Source organism: Eumetopias jubatus, unplaced genomic scaffold, assembly GCF_037043125.1.
Source record: "Eumetopias jubatus isolate StellerSeaLion01/CBP00866 unplaced genomic scaffold, mEumJub1_p1.0 scaffold_1, whole genome shotgun sequence".
Taxonomy (NCBI): domain Eukaryota; kingdom Metazoa; phylum Chordata; class Mammalia; order Carnivora; family Otariidae; genus Eumetopias; species Eumetopias jubatus.
The window spans coordinates 217,621,054-217,636,184 of NW_028274807.1; the positions used below are offsets into that span (position 1 = coordinate 217,621,054).

The 15,131-nt window shown below is 61.0% G+C and overlaps 2 protein-coding genes and 1 long non-coding RNA gene across 29 annotated transcripts in view; 2 read left to right on the top strand and 1 right to left on the bottom strand.

Annotated features, from left to right (window-relative positions):
• Positions 1-5,785, top strand: part of TCF3 (transcription factor 3) — a 32,977-nt gene extending 27,192 nt beyond the window's left edge. For 2 of the 17 annotated variants that reach the window (XM_088018485.1, XM_028126106.2), the window contains exons 17-19: positions 2,132-2,267; positions 2,429-2,664; positions 5,012-5,785. In XM_088018485.1, coding sequence (XP_087874611.1) covers positions 2,132-2,267; positions 2,429-2,664; positions 5,012-5,154 — 515 coding nt within the window. In that variant the 3' untranslated portion in view covers positions 5,155-5,785. Of the gene's footprint in view, positions 1-2,131; positions 2,268-2,428; positions 2,665-4,581; positions 4,809-5,011 lie in introns of those variants that run through there. The other 15 variants (XM_088018501.1, XM_088018503.1, XM_088018507.1 and 12 more) reach the window with 15 other exon arrangements.
• LOC114226221 (uncharacterized) lies at positions 1,558-11,223 on the bottom strand. 11 transcript variants are annotated; one of them, XR_015766833.1, is made up of 6 exons: positions 10,738-11,223; positions 9,720-9,826; positions 8,797-9,440; positions 5,798-7,837; positions 5,481-5,554; positions 1,558-1,939 (listed from the first exon to the last, which is right to left on the bottom strand). It is a non-coding gene; the product is annotated as an uncharacterized LOC114226221 (long non-coding RNA). The 11 variants fall into 11 exon arrangements; XR_015766831.1 differs by having other exon boundaries at positions 8,797-8,885; positions 9,201-9,826; XR_015766829.1 differs by having other exon boundaries at positions 5,798-6,243; positions 7,105-7,837; positions 8,797-9,826.
• A 116-nt stretch (positions 11,224-11,339) lies between these two features.
• UQCR11 (ubiquinol-cytochrome c reductase, complex III subunit XI) lies at positions 11,340-13,698 on the top strand. The gene is made up of 3 exons (XM_028126179.2): positions 11,340-11,451; positions 12,774-12,918; positions 13,535-13,698. Exons 1-2 carry the CDS (start codon positions 11,402-11,404, stop codon positions 12,892-12,894), a joined length of 171 nt encoding a protein of 56 aa, XP_027981980.1. The 5' UTR covers positions 11,340-11,401; the 3' UTR covers positions 12,895-12,918; positions 13,535-13,698.
• Positions 13,699-15,131: the final 1,433 nt, after the last annotated feature.

The following is a 15,131-nucleotide window of genomic DNA, read 5'->3' on the forward strand; positions in this document are numbered from 1 at the left end:
CGACCGGACCATGTGTGGCACCGGAAGCCGCGGGTGGAGGGAACTGTGCTGGTCCAGGAAGGGGGGTGGGGTGGGGGGCGAGTTCTGGGTCCTGAAGGCAGATACCCCACGGGCTTTGCAGACGTGGAAGTGGTGGTGGGATGCGGGTCTGGAGTTCAGGGAGGGCGCCGTCCAGGCATCCTGGGCACTTGGTGGAGCTCAGAGCCAGGTCCGCGGGCGGGGTCACTAGGCAGAGCGAGTGGACAGAGCCCCAGCCTGAGCATTGTGCCGCCTGGATGGGGGGGCTTCGGAGGTGTCAGGAGCTGTGTCAGGCTCCTGAGGTGAGGACCCACTGGAGCAGCATATGGGGTCAGGCTGGTGGCTGTGGCGAAGAATTTTCCTGGGAAAGACCAAGGAGGTGACAGCACTTTGCACGAGGCTGGAGGGAGGAGGTGGTGATGGGCCAGTGAGGGTCTCGTGGTCACCAGTCCCAGGGGTGCGAACACGGACTCTGCCACCGTGGGGGCAACCACGGCCGGAGACGGTGCGGGGACTCTTCTGCCTGGTCTCTGCCGTGTGCATGGCACTGATACTGCCTGCTGTCCCGAGCCCCCAGGGCCCCCCGTGCACCCCACATTAGGGCAGGTTCTCCTGCCCAGGGGCCCTCCCCACACCCCTCAAAACCCGCTTGAGTTTGACAGCCAGCGATGCTCTGTGTTTCTTGATTTTTACCACTTTATGCCAGGGGTCTCTCTGGGATACGTACAGTCGTCATGACTCAGGGGCGCTCCTGGCATTGGGTGGGGCTGGGGTGCGAATTGACCTCTCACAGTGCCCAGGACGCCCTGATGTCCGTGCTGTGGGATGGGGGTTCCCTGAGCCGAATCTCTTATCCCAGCTTCTCCCCCTCCCCTGCCTTCCCCTGCCCTCCCCTCCGCTGCCCCCCTAGTTCATCTGTTGCTGAGCCCAGGCCCCATTGCCGGTGCAAGTTTTGCTATCACCGAGTGTCGAGTTGCAGCATTGCTGTGTACCTTCAAACCCTGTATTTCATGACGTGGTTTTGGGCTTTTGTAAAATTGGCATCTGGCTGGCATGTTGGGGCTCAGGATGGACCCTGGCCCTGATGTGGGACGTTAGGTTGTTTCCAACTGTCTGCTTTTGTGCTAGGTGCTCTCTGGAACGTTCTGGAACACGTCTCCAGAGTGTGCACCAGAGTTTCTCGGGTGTGATTCCAGGTTGTGGGGTTTGGAGGTATGCACGTGTCCACCTTCCCCAGAGAATGCCGGACTGTCCCAAAGTGGCCATGCCAACTTCCTCCCACAGGCAATACTTCGCGTTGTTGGGCCCTGTCGTTTGGCCAACTTAATGACTTGCTGGATCCCGATTTGCATTTCCTCCGTTTATTGATGCAACGAAGCGGATTTCCACGCAGCCATATCCACTTCCTTGTCTCTGAATTGCCCATTTGGGAGCTTTCCCTATTTTCCTGTTGAGCTCCTGATCCTTTTCTTGTTGATTTGTGGCTGTTTAAGATTAAGCCCTCACTGGTTTATACAGGACACGTATTTTCTTTTTTTTTTTTATAAAGATTTTATTTATTTATTTGACAGAGACACAGCGAGAGAGGGAACACAAGCAGGGGGAGCGGGAGAGGGAGAAGCAGGCTCCCCGCGGAGCAGGGAGCAGATGCGGGGCTTGATCCCAGGACCCCGGGATCAGACGCTTAACGACTGAGCCACCCAGGCGCCCCCAAGGGCACGTATTTTCTATCCCGTGGCGTATCTTATCTCTTGGTGGTATCCTGGCAATCAGAAATTCTCAGTCAGGATACAGTCCTGGTTATCCATTTGTTTCTTCTTTCAAGAACAGCTCGTTTAGTGTTTGAGGAGCTCCTGGGTCACAGCAGGGTTTCAGTGCACTTTCTTCTGAAGGTTGTCAGGTCTTAGTCTGGAGCTGGTGCCTGTGGTGTGAGGTAGGGACCTGATTCTAGGTCGTGTTCTTGTTTTATCGTTGGGGTTTTTGTGTGTTTTGTTGTTGTTTTGCCAATGAAGGCCTGGCTTTCCCCAGAGACCCCACTGCCTCCCGCGAGGGGCAGGGGCTCTGTCAGGGGGCCCCGCGCGTGGCCAGACGGTAAAGCCCAGGCCTGTCGCAGGGCTCGGGCGCGCCGGGGCCGCCGCAGGTGCCAGTGAGGTCAAGCGGGAGCAGAAGGAAGACGAGGAGAACGCGCCGGTGGCCGACACCCCCGAGGAGGAGAGGAAGGAGCTGAAGCCGCCCCGGGCTCGGACCAGGTGCCCGCCCCCCCGCCCCCGCCCGGCCCGCCCGTCAGGACGCACGCACACGCACACGCACACGCACACGCTGCCCACCCTGCGAGGCCGTCGGCGGGCCCCCGCCCGCCCCCCCGCCTCACTGTCTCCCTCTGGCCCCCCCCGGGCCCCCCCCCCCGTAGCCCGGACGAGGACGAGGACGACCTTCTCCCCCCAGAGCAGAAGGCTGAGCGGGAGAAGGAGCGCCGCGTGGCCAATAACGCGCGGGAGCGGCTGCGGGTCCGAGACATCAATGAGGCTTTTAAGGAGCTGGGGCGCATGTGTCAGCTGCACCTCAACAGTGAGAAGCCCCAGACCAAACTGCTCATCCTGCACCAGGCCGTGTCGGTCATCCTGAATCTGGAGCAGCAGGTGCGAGGTCAGTGGGGGCGCCGCTCCCCTCCCCTGCCACCGCTGCCCTCGCTCTCCCCCCTTCCTGGAGCCAGCCTCCCCTGCTGCGACTGTCCCCCTCCTGCAACGACGACCACCCCGCCCTGCTCTGAGCGCCCCGCCACAGTCACTGTCCCCGCTCCGGCCACGGGGCCGCCCAGCGTGGCCCCGGTCTCCCCTCTGGAAATGGGAGGATGACACTCTTTGGACCCCTAGCTCTGCAGACCTGGGCATTTTGGCTCTGAATTCCATCCCCGGACCCCAGGCATGCCCGCCCACCCCAGCCCTCCTTTCTTGGGAAGGCTCTAGTCCTCTGGCTGAGGCCCCTGTGCCCCGGGGCCAGAGGTCGCTGTCGCTCTGAACAGACACATCCTTGTGGGGCCACTTCAGCCCGTCGGCCCCCATCTACAAGGGGGGCCCCCCACCCCCGTTTTCCCAGGGCCGGGTGAGGATCCAGAAAGGCCCCCATGTGACTTGGCTCCCCAGCTCAGCTGCTTCCTTAACTAAGCCTCCCATGCCTGGCGCCCGTTAACCCCTTCTCTCCTGCAGCGCTGTCACTTGGGCCGGAGCTGGGGCCCTCGCCCCCCCGGCCTGCTGTGCCCTCAGCTCTGAGGGTTCCGTGTTTCCATGGCGGTGCGGGCACCCCGCCGGGTTCCCCGCGCCCGCCTCTCTGCTCTCTGCCTCCCGCACTCCACCCCCACCCCAGCGCATCCGTCCCTCCGCTTCCACGGCAGCCCCTCCTACCTCGCACTTGCTGCCCAAGCCCCGGATGGCAGGGCTGCGACCTTGGGGTCTTTCCTCCCCCAAAGCCCCCCAGTTGGGACTTGAGGGAAGAAAGGGGACCAAGGGGTGCACCAGCCTCAGGCCTGTCAGTTTGGTCTGCGCGCTTGTCCTGGGCTCCAGGGGCCGCCGCCGCCACCTGGCGGGATCCACTCAGGCCCAGGGGCGGGTGGGCGGGTGGGTGGACAAGGGCACAGTCTTCCCCCCCCCCCCCCACTGTGGGAGCAGGACAGGGCCCCCGGGAGCTGCTCACATGCAAGTGCCTCGGCTCGTCCTCCACCTCTGGGGCGCACACCAGGGCCGGGCCTTCACCCGCTGCGTTTCACGTTCCCCAGGACCACCAGGCGTGGCAGGTGTCCCATTGCCATCTGCCCCCATCCCGGCCAGGAGGAGACAGAGTGACTTGTGCAGAGCCACGTGGCTGTCAGTTGGTAGGGCCTGAGCCAGGGTTTGGACCTTGTGGGCAGGTGTCTGAGCATTCCAGAGTCCTGTGTGTGGCCGGGGCCCAGTACACAGCAGGTGCTCAGTAACGTCACCGCCCAGGGCAGATGGGGTGTTCACAGTAGTGACGAGAGGCCCGGGGAGCCGACGCTCCCCGCCCAGAGTGGGGGCCGCTGAGCGGTGCGCCTGGTGGCCATTCCACGTCCCGCGCTCGGGGTGGCTGGAGTCCAGGGCGGGCAGGGGCGGGCGTCGGGCCTTTGCCTCTTCTCTGCCTCTCCCACCCACACTGGTCGGGTCAGGCCTAGCACTCCCGTATCCAGCTGTGCTGAGCCGGGAAGATCATCCCCGGAGGGGCGCTGGGCCTCCCCTGCCCTCCCGGCCAATCCTTGCACACGTGGAATGGGCTCCACACAGAGTCCCAGATGGGGACTCAGGGCCCGCCCTCCCTGCCCTGGGAAGTCCCACGGTGGTCTTCTCGGGGTGTCACCACACACACAGCCTTGCCTGTGGCCAGGCCGCAGGTGCACAGAGACAGGCACAGGGCACTGTGTGCACAAGTGAGCACGCTGTCACACACACACACACACACACACACACACACACACGCACGCACACAGTCCGCAGGCCCCGGCCTGCCCGCCCGCCCCGGCTGCTAACTAACAGAGGCCCCGGTGCTGTGACCCAGCAGTATGGAGGAGGTGCTGTCCCTGGAGGAGAAAGACCTGAGGGACCGGGAGAGGCGCATGGCCAATAACGCACGGGAGCGGGTGCGCGTGCGGGACATTAACGAGGCCTTCCGGGAGCTGGGGCGCATGTGCCAGATGCACCTCAAGTCGGACAAGGCACAGACCAAACTGCTCATCCTGCAGCAGGCCGTGCAGGTCATCCTGGGCCTGGAGCAGCAGGTGCGAGGTAGGCTTCCAGGCCAGGTGTCCCCGCCCCCGTCCTGTCGTTCGCCCCCCCCCGCCCCCTCCCTGCGTGTAGGCTCCAGGCGCTCCGTCCACGTGTCAGTGGGAGCACTCGGACCACCGAACAGCAGTCTGCTCTTGATGGCCCCCTGCGCCCACCACCTCCCTAAGGGACCCTCTCCCACATTGCTCTCCCCCTCCCCCCAGAACGTAACCTGAACCCCAAAGCGGCTTGCTTGAAGCGGCGAGAAGAGGAGAAGGTGTCAGGTGTGGTCGGAGACCCCCAGATGGTGCTTTCGGCCGCCCACCCAGGCCTGAGCGAGGCCCACAACCCCGCGGGGCACATGTGAGGAGGGGCGCCGCGTAGGACCAGTGAGCCGGCCCGGTCCCTGCCGCACGCATGCACGCCTGTGGTCAGCACTGAGCCCGCGCCATCCCGGGGGGCTCCGAGGGGTGGGGGCTGCCCCTCCCCGGCCTCCAGTGCCCACCCCTGGGCCTCACTGCCTTGACACCTTGGGACTTTCCTGATGGATCCTGAAACTGCAGCCCGGGCCCAAAGGGGCAGTTTTGTTTTGTTTTGTTTGTAAACAAAACCGGAAAGCGAGCAAGATATACACTTTGTCAGAAAAGATGAAAAAATGCCTTAAGTAGAAAACGCGGGAGAGTCCAAACCTACCACTTGCCGGAAGGAGAAGCAAGAGGGCTTGCCTCGCGGAGCCGCCGTGAATCGTGCCTACGCCTGACCTGTGTCTTAAGGAAAATAAAGAACGTTAGTTAGATTTTTTTTAATGTATTAGGAAATTAGCAAGGAGGATGCCTTTGGTCTCTTTTTTTTTTTTTTTAAGCTTTTTTGCATACGTTTTGTAAGCAACAAATTTTTTGTATAAAAGTCTCGTGTCTCTTGCTCTTTCTGCTGCTGTCTCTAGAACTGAGCGTTGCATTTCATGATCAACCAGATTATTAAAAGTTGTATTAAAAAGACCCACTGTAAACCTGAGGTGCCCCCGCCCTGGGAGCTGCTGGCCGCAGGGAGCGATGGCGGACGTTGTCTCCTCGTTGCTCTTTCAGAGGTCGGGTGGGTTCCTGGCTTTGTGTAGCAGGGGCGTGGTGGGCAGGCCTTGCCCTGGCGGGGGTTCTCCTTCCGGGGGCCCTTGCTGCATCCTCTCCCCTCCCTTGGGAAGGGGGTGGGGGTGTCTGGAGGGAGGCAGTGCCCCTCCCACGTGGGAACGTGGCATTGCCGAGGACCCCAGGCACTTCCCCACGGCCCTCGCACCCCACAGGCTGCACACCTCCCCAAGTCGGGTTTTGTTGGGACTGACCTTTCTGGGCACAGGGACCATACCACAGGAGCATGATGTTGGGGGGCCTCCCCAGACACCCCGTCCGTCCGTCCTTTGAGCTGCGGACCTGGGCCTGTTCTCTGATCTCTGGCAGAGGGCCTGCAGACAACTCAGGGCCAGCACAGCAACCCCCACCCCAAGTTACTCTTCCCCAAACCCGGAAGCCCCCAGGCTTTGCACCTCCTCATCTACAAGAGCAGGAGGGTGGGCCACATCCCAAGCGCAGCTCCTAGGCCTCCCCAGGTCCCCCGTCTGGTCTCATGTCACCAGGCGGGACCGACCCCACGCAGGACTGCCCCAGGCTTAAACTGAAGGTCCCTGCAGGCCCAGGGTCACCGGAGGACAGGTGTCCCCCAGCTGTGGGGTCAGGCCTGCTGGGCTGGGCTCCTTCGCTCCGTAACACAACCCCTCGCCCCGCACACACACAGGCCTCAGGGACCCTAGGTGGCCGCATTCACTCCCGCACGCCAGCTGGCCTGACGTCCACCCGGGGCCTCCCCACCCTCCGCAGCAGTGGGCTGCCTGCGGCCCTCCAACCCCGTGACTGGCTCTCCCCCAGGCCAGGGAGCGGGGCACCCCAAGGGAAGCGCCAGGCGGGAACTGCGAGCTGCCTCCCAGGCCCCGAGGTCACCTGGGTCCTCCCCTTGGGCCTGCTGCCGCCCCCCCCCCCCAGACCGGTCAGCGGGCAGTGAGGAGCCAGTGGCTGGCGAGGGGCTCCCTGGTGACTGCCCTGGTCTGTGTGGGTCTGGTGGGTCCTGCCTCTGTGTCCCTCTCACTCGGCTTCTGGTCTTACACGGAGCCTCTGCCCCCCGCCCCCCACCCCCAGCTACTACCGGACCGTGGATTGCCCGTAAGTGGCCCTGGGGGCCGGGAGGAGCCAGTAGTATGGGAAAACTGTGCCAAGGGCCTCAAGGTAACAGGTTTTCAAACAAAACTTTTTTAAGAAAAAAAATTTCATACAAGTGTCAACGCGGCGGGCTGGATTCTTCGGGATGTTTTAAGGGAGCCTCTCCAGAGGGGACCTGGAGACCTGTGTATCACGGCACCGTAGCGTAAAGGTGACATCGTATGGCCACACGCTGTCCCCTGCACCTTTCAGCTGCGGTGTGCTTCCAGGCGGGAAGGGGCTGCCACGGCAGGTAGGGGGCACGGGGTTCCGCAGCACACGCAGGCGCAGAGGCCTTGGCCCTGGGTCTGAGTCTCTGGGGGCAGCGGCCACGGAGTCCACACTCGGGGATGGGGCCTCAAACCACCGAGATTTATTCTCTCTCGTTCCGGGGCCAGGCGTCCCAGAGCCAAGTGTGGCGGGGCCGCGCACCCTCCGCAGGCTCCAGGCCACGGTCCCTCCTGCCTCTCCCAGCTCCCGAGGCCCCAGGCGTCCCTCGATGTGCGGTCACATCGCCCCAGTGCCTGCCTCGGTGGCACGTGGCTGCGTCCCCGTGCGTCTGCGTCCAGATTTCCCTCTTCCGAGGACACCGATCGCTGCAGCACGGCCTCCCCCCTCCTGTACGGCCTCACCTGAACTGACTGTACTTGCGAAGGTCCTGTATCCAAATAAGGTCCCATTCACAGGTCCCGGGGGGCAGGACTTGAGCGTGTCTTTGGGGGGCAGACACAACGGTGGTCTGACGGCCCACGGTGAGCAAAGCCAGCAGTCACAGTGACAGGGAGGGGCCCGTGGTGATTCCACGTTCTAGAACCAAAGCGCCTCGGGTCAGGCGGGGAACCCGCACTTGTACTAAGGGGTCCTGGGGGTCTGGACATGGGACCGGCTCACGGGGGAAAGCCACTCCCTGAGAGGCTGCCTGTTAGTTTTTAGTTAATAATATGATATGCCAAAGCCCACGGAATTATGCACATTGTGTAAATGGGATGGTGTGTGAATGCCATCAAAAAAGGTGTTTATGGGCGCCTGGGTGGCTCAGTCAGTTACCCAACTGCTTCAGCTCCTGATCCCAGGGTCCCAGGATCGAGCCCCGAGTTGGGCTCCCTGCTCGGCGGGGAGTCTGCTTCTCCCTCTGACCCTCCCCCCTCTCATGCTCTCTCTCTCTCATTCTCTCTCTCTCAAATAAATAAAATCTTTAAAGGTGTCCATTTTTTAATTTTTTTAAGATTTTATTTTTAACTCATCTCCACATCCAACACGGGGCTCGAACTCATAACCCCGAGATTGAGAGTCACATGCTCTTCCCAATGGGCCAGTTGGTAGCCTCGCAAAAAAAGGTGTTTAAAAATAGATTACAACGGTGCTAAAATCTTCCTTCAGTGAGGCATCCCCTCCCTATCCCAGCAAGGATCCGCTCTGTGGAAATTTCTGGAAGGAGCATCTCCTTGGCCCTGCTCAGGGAACTGCAGGGGCAGGGACCGGATGGAAACTCGGTGCAAAGGGTGTGCCCACGTCTTGGCGGCAGCAATGGTGTCCTGAGCACATTCGAAGGGTGCAGGTCACTGTGTGCTTGTCACAGACCTTCTGCCGGCCCCCAGCCAGCCCTCTGAGCCCTCCTGCTCGGGCCTGACACGAACCCCACACGGCCCTGCCACCCCCGGCCAAGGGCAGACAGGGACAGCCCCGCGGTGCTGCGGTGCGACGGGGGGGGGCCTCTGAAAGAGCAAGCCCACATCCAGCCCTGCAACCGGGGATCCGGGCCTTACTCAGGAAGGGGGCCTTTGCAGGTGTAATTCCAGATCCTGAGAAGAGCTCATCCTGAAGTAGGAGGGGCCCCAAATCAATGACAAGCATCCTGATAAGAGAGAGGAGATGCCATGCGACAAAGGCGGAGCTGGGAGGGACAGCAGGAGTGCAGCCCCGTGACACTCGCATGGGGGGCTCGCGGCCTCCACGGTGGGGACAGCGTGAAACCCCGCTGTTTCAAGCCACCCAGCGTGCAGCTGTCACCGTGACCATGGGGAACAGGGAGCGTGTGTGTCCTTCCTAAAGCGGTAAAACGCCCCAGTACAGCAGGAACCCCACGCCTCACTGGCAGGAACATGAACAGGTGCAACTCCTCCAGAACAGTTTGGCTGGCGGACCCCTGGGCGCCTGACACCGACCTCACCTTCTATAGCAGGTACACCTCCGTTTAAAAAAAAGCTGGGTAGTTTTGTCCACGGTTCAACACAGGCTCCCCGCTGTGAGCCAGCTGGCCACCCAGAATCCTCTCCGGAGGGATGAAGACACACGTCCACGCAAAGACCTGGACAGGGCTATTCATGGGCCACAGCTGTGATCGCCGAAACCTGGAAACAACCCGAATGCCCTCCAGCAGGTGAGCGGGTCAGCACACAGGTCTGCCCCTCTGTGGAAGGAAGGCACCAGGGACTCTCAGAATTAACTGTGCTGCATGGGAACAGCCAGACACCAAGGAGAACACACCGTATGCCTCCCTGTATAGACAAGTCTAACAATGCAGGTGGACCGACCGGAGACAGCAGATGAGTGCTTGCAGGGGCCAGGAGGGGGTGGGCGGGGGTCGAGGGGCAGGGGGAAACGCCAGTGGGCACCCCGGCTGTCCCAGTGGGCAGTTCCGTGGGCACACACACGTCCAAAGACCAAGCTGTACGTGTTCAGTACATGCCTCTGCTCCACTTCCACAGGAGGCCCAGGAGAACCAGCCTCAGGGTATCTTCCACAATTATCAGGAAAGAGGTGCCATCTTCCTTCGAGGGCTGCTGGAATGCTGACCTAGAGTTTCCACATGCCACTGCTCAGAGAGAGCTCACCAGAGGCCAAGGACAACAGAGGCAAGAAGAGCTGAGAGATGCAGAGAGAGATTCGTGATAATATTGCTAGGTTCCTGGATCCAGCCGTGCCTGAAGCCACCCAACATGCCACAAAACTTCTTTTCTCTTGGGGGCACCTGGGTGGCTCAGTCGTTAAGCGTCTGCCTTCGGCTCAGGTCATGATCCCAGGGTCCTGGGATCGAGCCCCACATCGGGCTTCCTGCTGGGCAGGGAACCTGCTTCTCCCTCTCCCACTCCCCCTGCTTGTGTGCCCTCTCTCGCTGTGTCTCTCTCTGTCAAATAAATAAATAAAATCTTAAAACAAAAACTTCTTTTCTCTTAAACTGGTTTTCGTATTTTATCGCTGCAAAGGAAAACATTCTGCCTTATGAGCTGAAATACATTAAGCAGAAGGAGCAACGAGGCAGGGCATTAGGAACTGCTTGGATCCAGGACCTGCAGCCTGCAGGCCTCTATGACCATCTCCACTCATTTTTTTTTTTAAGACTTTATTTATTGACTTGAGACAGAGAGAGATAGAATGAGCGGGGGGAGGGGCAGAGGAAGAGGGAGAGAGAATCCCCAGCCGACTCTGCGCTGAGTGCAGAGCCCAACCTGGGGCTCATCTCACTACCCTGAGATCACGACCTGAGCAGAAACCAAGAGTCCGATGCTTAACTGACTGACAAGCAGCTCTGGCGCCCCGACCGTGGGCTCTGACTGTCGGTGCCGGGACCCACCCGCGGTGAGTGCCCGGGGCCAGGTCAGCACCTGCAGCCCCTCCTCCCCCCGCCCCCGGGAACTGCCACCCTGCAGGAAACGGAGGCGCAGATGCCAGGAGGAGAGCAAGACGGGGCAGCGGCCGAGGCTTACCTCCGGGCCTGCACCCGATGCTGGGGCCCCAGAGGCAGTGACGGCGGCAGGCGAGGCTCCGCCCGCCCCGGCGGTCCGTCCACTAGCGGAACCGGGCCCTCCGCGTTGGCTCCAGGAGCCAGGCCTCCGAGCGACGGCTCCCGGGGAGCACACGGAGGCGGGGAAGCACGGCCAACGGCCCCAGAGGCGGCTTCCGATCGCACCCTTCCCTCCGTGCGACTCCGGCCGAGTTCCTTCCCCGCCGGGCCTCAGTTTCCCTAACTGCAAATACAGCCTTGGCTTGTAGTAAAGACCCAAAATCACCAGCCAAGTGTCGGGGGTTGTGCTCAGCTGCCGCAGGCTGCGCCGCTGGGGGCCACCCTGGCCGCCGGCGAGGGGACATCACCCGCGTCGCGGGGCCTCCCGCTCAGAGGAGCCCCCTTCGCCCCCCAAGACATGCCCACTCTCGGGCGCATCTAACGACTTCCGACCCTCCCCGGAAATGACTGCAAGGTTTTCCGGGTCTGCGCGCGCAACAACCGCTGCCGCCCGTCGCCAAACGGGCAGCTCGCCCGGGGTGGGGGGTGGGGGGGCCTCCCCGTGCGCCTGCGCGCTGCCGCCGCCGCGCCTGCGTAGTGTGGCCGGGAGGGCCCCGGGGTCACCCTGAGCTGGGGACCGCGCCGCGATGCTGAGCAGGTTTCTGGGCCCGCGGTACCGTGAGCTGGCCAAAAACTGGTGAGCATGTGCTCCCGGCCCCCGCCGTCCGCAGTCGGCACCCGTTGTGCTACCGGGTCCCAGATGGGACGGGCGCAGAGCGGCGGGTCCGGCGCGCACTTACGAGCCAGCTCCTCTCCCCTACCTGGACGGACTGACTCGGCCGCCCTCTGTCTGTCCAGCGCCTTCGGCTCTGGCTCCCCGGGGCCGACCAGGACGGCGGGGAAGGCTCCTGGGACGTTACTGAGCCTCGGAGCTGGGGGGCCCGCCGAGGCGCCAGGTGGGGTGGCGGGGGCCGCGGCTGTCACTGGGGAGACAGGCGGGGGGCGTGGTGGTGGTTCGTCGTCTGTGGAAGTGGCGATGGCATCCCTCCCGGTCCAGCGTCCCAGGCACGTGGCTGACCCCGACCGTGATCGGGGTCCGTATATCGCCGGCCATCGGCCCTCCAGTGGTCAGCCGTGGCTGCAGGACAGGTGGCCCCGCACAGCTTCAAACCACAAGCACGTATTCCCTCGCAGTTTGTGTGGGTCAGGAGCGCGGGCACACCCGAGCTGGGCCCACCACACCGGCTTAGGAGGCTGCAGTCTCCTCCAAAAGCTCTTTTGAGGGGGGCCTTTCCAAGCGCAAGTATGTGATCGTTGGCGGACCCCCTGTAGGGCAGCTCAGGTGGCAGCCGGCTTCCCGCAGAGTAGGAGCAAGCCAGAGCACCTGTGCTGGAAGCTTGTGCTCCTAAGGTCACCTGTGCGAGTCTCACTCATTAGAGACCAGAGACTGGGTCCTGCTCACACTCCGAGGGAGGAGGTGCACCGAGCGTGAGCATCAGGGGGAATTGTTGGAGCCACTGTGGATTCTAACCAATCACAGGACATAAGTGAGGGGTGGTCGTCCTGGGTGAAAGCGAGACTCAGCTCCGTTATGCACTATGCAGCTGTGTGTCATTGGGGAGGTGGCCTGCCCTTCCTGTGCTGTGTGCTCCTATAAGACCCAGACCCTGACGCCTCCCTCAGTCCCACAGCTGTCCCTGGTCAGCTGTAAACTGCATAGTTGGGGCCTGCATGCAGACATTACCTGTTGTGAATGGGTGCTTATGAGCTTGGGTTGTTTAAATTTTCTTTTGAGCAAATTCCTCAAAAAAAAAAAAAAAACCTCCAGAAGATTCTCATGTGAAAGCAGGTGAGAGTGCCTCAGGGTCTCCTGCTTTGTGCCCAAACACTGGGCAGGAGGGGTGGGTGTGTGGTGGGCGCTGGATAAATGGAAGCTTGGCATGGGAGGGAGAGAGACCCAGAGATGCAGCTGGAAGGGTGACCCCTGAGCAGGACCTGACCCCTGCTGTTCTTTGGCAGGATGCCCACAGCAGGCATGTGGGGCGCCGTGGGCACTGTGGGGCTGGTGTGGGCCACGGACTGGCGGCTGATTCTGGACTGGGTGCCCTACATCAATGGCAAGTTTAAGAAGGATGATTAAACTGACTCTCCTCGGACCCCTCTGGTAAGTTTTGGCGGCTGTTAGCAGGTGAATCCTATGATGCCCACATGGCTGAGGGCTGGGGCTTCCATGAGGCTGGTTCTCCACGCCCCCAGAGCTAGGGTGGTAGGTCTGGGAGGCTCACCTGGACTATTCACCTGGGAGAATCTTGCCTGTCAACACAAAGCTGCCAACCAGCATCCCTGGTTTGTGGGCCTGGGGAATGGGCAGTGGCCCCGGGCGCTCCATCCTGGAGGCTGACTGCACCCCACATCCCAATCTGCCCAGGCCTGGGTGTGACAGAGGGGTGCCCCATTTTATAAATGGGGAAAGTGGAAGCTGACCCACAGCTGCTGGCCTCCCAGGGGTTGCTGCGTGAGCCGTAACGACCCCTTGGACTCTTCCATTTGTCTCTTGACGTGGCTGTCCACTGCGCCGACCACGATAGGCCAGAGTGCACGTGCCTCTTGCATTTCCATTCTACAGATGGGCCCCAGGCCATGACGCAACTAAGCAGTCTAGCTGGACTTGATTTTGGAGCCTGGCTGCAGTGTGTGTAGCTCCTCATCACTTAGCTCCTCCCTCTTACAAGAACGGGAGCCCGGAGTCTTGTGCTCACCCTGCCTTGTCTCCCATCCAGGTGTCTGCTGATGCTGTCTCCCGTGGGAGCCCCTGCAGTGCCTGGACCAGCCCCCACCCTCAGGATGGGCCTCAAGGAAAGGACAGCATGACTGAGGACTCTGTTTCTGAGAATAGCTTTTATGTTTGAATGCACACAACATTAAACCTTGCTCTGAAACCTGCCGCGCCTGAACATGGTCATGCTAGGGACTTGGTTATCTTGACTGCAGCCGTGGTGGTGTGAGTGACCCAGGGGTCCGTGGCTGTGGCAGAAATTGATCGCTTATGGTGTTTAATGTGTAACACCTGTACAGGGTGTTTATCACCACCTTGAGAAGTCACCTCACAACTTAGCGGTGTCAAACAGCAAATATCCGTTACCTCTCGATTTCTGTGGGCGAGAATTTAGGAGTAACTTAGCTGCACGGTCCTGGCTCCGGATCACTCATGAGGATGCAGTCACGGTGTCAGCTGCGGCTGCCTCATGAGAAGGCTGGACTGGGGCGGGAGGAGCCGTTCGTGCGGGCACCCTCGTGGGGCTGCTGGTGGGAGGGAGGCCTCAGCTCCCCACTGCGTGGGCCTCTCCGTGGGGCTGCTGGAGCCGCCTTGCGTCTTTGCGGGTGGAAGCCACATGTCTTATGACCTTCCCCCAGAAGTCTTGCACCATCACTTTCTCCACATTCTGTTAGAAAACACATCCCCACATCCAGCCCACACTCAAGGGAACGAGAACTTGGCTCTGTTTTGAAAGGAAAAACATCAGAAGTTGTAGAAAAGTGAAACCATCACATGAAGGATACAAAAGCGGGCAGGTACACAAGGGTCTGGCACACAAGTTTCCTCCCCCGGCCCCTGCCCGGTTCTTGACAGTTCTAGAAACTGTGTGTGTAAGCATATTTGTGGAAGCAGCTGTTCTGTTAGCCATAAGGAAACCGCACAGACTGGGGAGCTCATACAACACAACCGAATCTTCTTAGTTCTGGAGGCTGGGAGTTGAGATCAAGGTTCTGACAGGGTTTGCTTCTGGTGAGTTCCTGCATCCTGCCTTCTGGCTGTGTCTTCTTCACCTGGCCTTCCCCCCACCCCCGCACACCTGCGGAGGGAGGAGCAGGGCGTGTGCTCTCAGGTGTCCTGGGACACTGATCCTATCAGGGTGGGCCCCACCCCCCTGACCTCTCCTCACCTCCTTCCGTCCTGAGGCGCGGAAGACACATTCGGAACAGATCTCTATCTTGAACACAAGCGGTGGCATTTGTGACACCCCTCTCTGCGCATCATTCTCTTACCCAAGGCATCTTTCCTGGGGCCACAGCACTTTGGGAAGGATCCTCCGCTTCGACACGGCTTAACCCAGTTTTCAACCTGGGGCAGCCTCCGGGGCTGTGTGGAGCCATGTGGCCTGAAGTGGAAAGAAACCTGTTTCTCCTAACTAAATCTTAAAAAAATACACATTTTTAAAAATTGGTATTTACTTATAAGGATTTTATTTATTTGACACAGAGAACAAGCGGGGGGAGCAGCAGAGGGAGAAGCAGGCTTCCCGTTGAGCAGGGAGCCCGATGCAGGGCTGGATCCCAGGACCCTGGGATCATGACCTGAGCCAAAGGCAGACACTT